Source organism: Rutidosis leptorrhynchoides, chromosome 1, assembly GCF_046630445.1.
Source record: "Rutidosis leptorrhynchoides isolate AG116_Rl617_1_P2 chromosome 1, CSIRO_AGI_Rlap_v1, whole genome shotgun sequence".
Classification (NCBI taxonomy): Eukaryota; Viridiplantae; Streptophyta; class Magnoliopsida; order Asterales; family Asteraceae; genus Rutidosis; species Rutidosis leptorrhynchoides.
Window position 1 is genome coordinate 140,711,912 of NC_092333.1, and position 6,010 is coordinate 140,717,921.

Genomic DNA, 6,010 nt, shown 5'->3' on the forward strand with positions numbered 1-6,010 from the left:
TTGGGAGTAAGTGGATTCTCAAAATAAAGCATAAAGCTGATGGTAGTATTGAAAGATACAAATCTCGACTTGTGGCAAAAGGCTACAATCAACAAGAAGGGATTGACTATGAGGAAATGTTTTCGCCTGTTGTAAGACTCACATCGATTCATTTGATTCTAGCAATAGTGGCAAGTATGAACCTTGAATTACATCAAATGGATGTAAAGACTGCTTTCCTCAATGGAAATTTAGATAAAGAAATCTATATGGAACAACCGACGGGTTTCATCAAAGAAGGCCAAGAACATAAGGTTTGTAGAGTGCTTAAATCAATATATGGCCTCAAGCAGTCATCAAAACAATGGTATATACAATTTCACAATGTGATCACGTCACATGGCTTCAATGCGGTCAGTGAAGATAATTGTGTTTATACCAAAAGGTCTAAAGGAAAATTAGTCATATTGTCATTATATATTAATGATATATTGATTGCTGGAAATGACAAGGAGTATGTTCTCGAGGTTAAAATATGGTTATCATCTCACTTTGAAATGGAGGATATGGCTGAAGCTGAATATATCCTTGGAATTAAGATTTCAAGGGATCACTCAAGGAAGTTGTTGGCTCTTTCACAAGAGACTTATATCAACAAGATTCTTGAATGTTTTAACATTCATAAATATAACCCCATAGACACTCCTTTAGCTATTGGTGATACGTTGAGCATGAGCGGGTGTCCACAAACTCCATAAGAGAAACAGAAAATGAAAAATGTTCCTTATGCTAGTGCGGTTGGAAGTCTCATGTATGCTATGATGTGTACGAGACCGGATATTTGCTTTGTTGTTGGCATGGTAAGGCGATACCAATCCAATCCAGGTTTAACCCATTGGAAAGCCATGAAAAGGATACTTAGGTATCTTAAGGGTACTGGTCATTACTCTTTGTGCTACGAAGGAAATGATCTGCAAATGAGAGGCTATACTGATGCTGATTGGGAAAGAGACATAGATGAAAGAAAATCTACCTCGGGCTTTGTTTTTCTGTTAAACAAAGGTGCTATAACTTGGAGTAGCAAGAAACAATCATGTATAGCATTGTCTACAATGGAAGCTGAATATATGGCATTTTCAGCTGCTGTACAAGAAGCTGTGTGGCTTAATCGTTTTTTAAGTAGTTTAAGGGTTGTTGGCAATACCAGTGATCGAGCATTGATATACTCTAATAATGAGGCTGCCATTGCATATTCAAAAGACCCCAAGTTTCATTGTATGACAAAGCACATAGACATAAAGTACAATTATGTGATGGACAAGGTTGCAAGAAAGGAAGTAAGTATGGAGTACATATCTACGCATGATATGGTAGCAGATCCTTTCACAAAACCCATACCTAGAGATGCATTTGTTAAATTGTTAGTCATTTAAGTTGTTATACGAACAATTACTTTTTAAATAAAGGTGTAATCCGCGAGTTTAATTTTATAAAAGTTGTTAGTCATTTCAGTAAACTAATGATATTCGGGGGGGGGGGGGGGGGGTCATGTATAATTAATATTATAATAGTTATATTTGCGTGTTCATAAATATATTAAGGACTTAAACTATAAATTCATGTCACTTTCATATTTATTGCTAAAAAGAAATGCTCCGTTGGTAGTGCATCGAAGGTCCGATTCGAATACAATTTATTGGGTTTTGTTCGTAAAATTATTTCGAATTTAACGGTGATGGCGGTGAAACCTAACTCGTGGTGAAAAGAAAGATAAATCCGTTAAAAAAATTTGGTGTATTTATTTGAAAACATCCTTAAATAGCTTATCTACATCAATTCTACTGTAACACCCCATTTTCCCGGTATATGATTTATAGGTGTATGGTGTATGTACGATGGGCGTATGAAGGGTTCGAGACATGTTTGGGTGTTGAGGTCTTGTATGCAAGGAAAGGTGTTCGACCACGTTGAACGTCGTAGCGCGACAAAGGAGGCCGCAGCGCGGCATTTAACTGAAATCCAGATCAGAAGCTTGATTAAAAATGATCCCAGAACTAGGAAAATGTCGCGGCGCGACATTTGAGGCCGCGGCGCGGCGATACGGGCAAACTAGTACTAGATTCTTGTAATTTTAAATAAGGTTCAAGGGCAATTTGGTCATTTCACATTTGAGCCAGATTTGAGGCTTTAACCTCATCCATTCATTTCATTTCTCATTTTATGTTTCCTTTTCTTTTCATTTTTCCTCTCAAACTCAAACACCCACTTGATTTCAAAGGGATTTTTGGAAAGGAAGAAGCGCGATTCGATCTTTGGCGTAGTTGACAAGTTTGTTCTCCTCGTTCTTAGCTACACGATGATACTAGTGGTAAGCTCTAACTCCGAATTTCATTTTCGTGTTCATCATTCAAATTTTGGGCTTTTGATTGTATGATTCATAGATGGAACCCATTTAGTTGTTAATTGGAGATTAACACCAAGATTCGGGTTTATAAGTGTTAAAGGCGAGTTTTGGGTTGGTTAATGATTTAACCATGTTTAAGACTTGAGAATGGTGTATAATCACTAGTGTTAGTGATTATTGATGATTTGGAAACCTTTAGGGTTCTTGTGGTTGACTAACTTTGACTAGAGTCGAAATTAGGGTTAGTTGAGGATTATAACCCGAATGTCGGTTCGTTGAGGTTTGTAAACTTAAAATGGATTAAGTTGAAGTATAAAACCGAGTTAAACATGTTTTGGTATCAAAACTTGTAAATGGTGAGATTTTGACCTTATGGGTCAAAATTAGGGTTTAATGGCGATTTTGAGAACGATAAGTGTTTAACACTTGTGTTCGAGTTTAATTGGCATATTAGGACCATTATCACTTGTGTTAGTGATTATTGGTTAGTTTGGGAGCGGTTTGTACTTGGAGGTGCATTTGGGTCGAATTTGCACTAAGTGGCAAATTGGGTTGGTTTATAAATCCAATCTAAGTGTGTTGTTGAATTTATGATAATGGAATAGGTACTTTCCATTGACGAGTTGCGGATTGCTTGGAAGCATTCTTCAAGACTTCAAGGTGAGTGTTAATATCCTATATGCATATGTATGTGTCGGATGGGGCGGGTCGGGTGAAGTGGTTCTCGGTTATAGAGCTCACTTCAAATATAGGTGGATTGATGGACTTGTGTATAGGTCCAATTGGCACGTTTGTGCGTTTTGGTTGACCACCTTTGGCGAGGTACACGCTTGTGTGTACGTTATCACATGTGGTTGTGATTTGGATGTTATAACCCCAATGGCGAAAGGTTGATATTGTTGTGAAGTGGATGACCCCAATGTGGTGGATTTTATAATCCCATGACCTTGGGTTTTGAATGGTGAAAGTGGATCTCGTGTAGTTCGGATTCACGATGACGCGTGTAGTTCGGTCATCTTATTGGAAGTGAATCTCGTGTAGTTCGGATTCACGATGACTCGTGTAGTTCGGTCATCTTATTGAGGTAGTAATCTCGTATGGTTTCGGATTACTAAGGCTCGTGTAGTTCGGCCAACCTCAATATTGTTTCGAAGATAGTAATCTCGTGTGGGTTCGGATTACTAAGGCTCGTGTAGTTCGGTCAATCTTCATTGTGGCGTTTGGTATTCAGAAATGGGTTAAGGGGTTAACCTTATTCATTTTATATTGTTATATATATTAATGTAATGTTATGTTGTAGCTAACCCTCCGGGTGTAGCTTATTTGGCGTTGTTCACATCGTCATTGGTGAACTTACACTTTGTTGATATCTTTAGCTTGTTGCTTAGAGATAGTACAATATGCTTAGAGTAGTTGCCTTATACATGGATGCTTCGGTATGCAGTATTTGATATTTGTGTGGCGTGTCCATTTTATACATATATATGTATGTAGTATATTATCATTCACTAAGTGTTAGCTTACCCTCTCATTGTTGCTATTTTTATAGGATCGCATGCTTGGCAGCTCGGGTAAGCTTGGGGATTAGAGATCTTGGCTAGGTTGCTAAGAAGATCTTGCTTTTGTATTCGATTAGGATTTGGGTAGCGTAGTCCCAAATCACCATGCTCGGTTTTGGTTGGAAACTAAACTAGTCGGGTCGTGTATGTCCGTTTGGATAATTAATCAATGTATTAAATGTTTTAAGGTTTATTAAACCTTCTATTGTATTAAAGATGTTTATGGAAACACAATTGGGACCTAAAGTATTATTTAACGCGTATTAAAAGGAAAAAAAATTTATGGGCCGGTTTTAATACGGGTTGGGTTGTTTCAAGTGGTATCAGAGCATGGTCTAAGGGATTTAGGTGACTTGAGATAGGTGCCTAGACTTAGACTTTTGTGTGTGCTTAATTTGTTGCGGGTCTTGTAGGATTACGGGTCGGAATGGGTTTAGTTAGTGTCTTGTTTATAGGTTGACTAACGTTTATATTATTAATGCGGATATTATTAATATATGATTGTGTTGTGATGATAATTCTCACGTGTGTTTATATCGCGTAGAATTTCGTTTGTGTTTGTTTATAGCATCGAGCGAGATGGTCGTTGTACTAATAAGTCGATACTGCGTGTGTGCGTAATAAGGACTTGCAAACCATATTACGGGTGCAAATCGTGTCTAACAAGTGATGTACGACGAGTGTTTAGCAAGATGGACCGGTGTGGAGTGTGTGTTTTATACGTTCGTGATCTAATCGCTTTGCATTCCTTAGAATGGCGACGGGAAGTGGGATCAAGACGAACAATGCTGAGTTTAACACTAGAGTTGCGGCCGCCGTTGCCATGCAAATGAGTGCGTTTCGAGAAGAAATGGATAGGAAGTATTCCGAATTTCGGGGTAGTAGTGAAATGGAGCGTTGTCTTAAGAGATTCATGAGGACTAAACCCCTGATGTATGACGGGAAACCGGATCCTTTGGTAAGCACAACTTGGATCTCGGATGTCAAAGGGTGTTTTCGTACTATTGAATGCCCTCATGAGAAGAAGACGAGACTCGCTACTAGTTTGTTGCGGGGTAGGGCAAAGGATTGTTTAGATGGTAAGATTGATCTTGTCGGTGGTGAACCGTTTATGGTGTTACCGTGGGACGGGTTTAAGAAGGAATTCTTCGAGGAATTCCGGACTTCAGCCGATTTGTCGGAAATGCGTAATGAGTTGCGAAATTTGCAACAGGGTTCTATGGATTTGAATACTCTCAAGACGACCTTTATGGCGAAGGCTCGTTTTTGCTCAGAGTATTTGGGGAATGATAATTTGTTGATGCAAGATTTCTATCGAACCATGAATGATGACTTGAAGAATAAGATTAGCCGGGGTCACGCGAAATCGTTTGCGGAATTATTCGCCGTGGATAGAGGTTTCGAGTCGTATACGCGATCAAAGATTAGTGAACCTTCAAGTGAGAGAAGGGTTGTTTCGTATGGTGTTCCGAGTAAGAGGACTAAGGGTCCGAGTGTGAGCACGGGTGGTACGCGAACGGGTATACCGGATTCTAGTGCATCTAGATGTTACAATTGTGGCATGAGGGGTCACAAGTCTTAGGAATGTTCGGTACCAAAGTGTGATGGTATGGTGTGTTTCAATTGTCAAGAGGAAGGACATCGTAAGTCGGAATGTCCCAAGTTAGCGGGGACGGGTGCGGCAAGGAGACGTTAAGGTACGTTTCATTTTAATAAATATGTCCTTTGATTATTTATTATGCGCCGTTGAATTTGAGTTTATTAGATGCATTGTTTGTGCATGTTATTGACATGGGTGACGTTCCTAATGGAAGTACCCTATGGTGACGTTTGATTAACGGGTGAAGGGCGTAAGACTTGGTGCAACCAAGCATTCCTTAGTATTTGGGAGATGTTTCTACCAAGCCATGGAAATGGGTTTTGGTGTTTGATTGTTAAGCGCGTGTTCGCTATAGTGTGGAAGTTGATGAACCATGAGGTTCGTCGGGTGGTTGGAAAACCTTGAGATCGAGTGTTTTGAATCTCGATGTATGTTGGTAATGGAGTATATAAGACGTGACATTAGGTG

The 6,010-nt window shown here is 39.2% G+C and overlaps 1 protein-coding gene across 1 annotated transcript; it reads left to right on the plus strand.

Annotated features, from left to right (window-relative positions):
* The first annotated feature begins 749 nt into the window (after nucleotides 1-749).
* LOC139889562 (secreted RxLR effector protein 161-like) lies at nucleotides 750-1,412 on the plus strand. Its single transcript, XM_071872508.1, has one exon. The coding sequence runs from the start codon at nucleotides 750-752 to the stop codon at nucleotides 1,410-1,412; it is 663 nt and encodes a 220-aa protein (XP_071728609.1).
* Nucleotides 1,413-6,010: the final 4,598 nt, after the last annotated feature.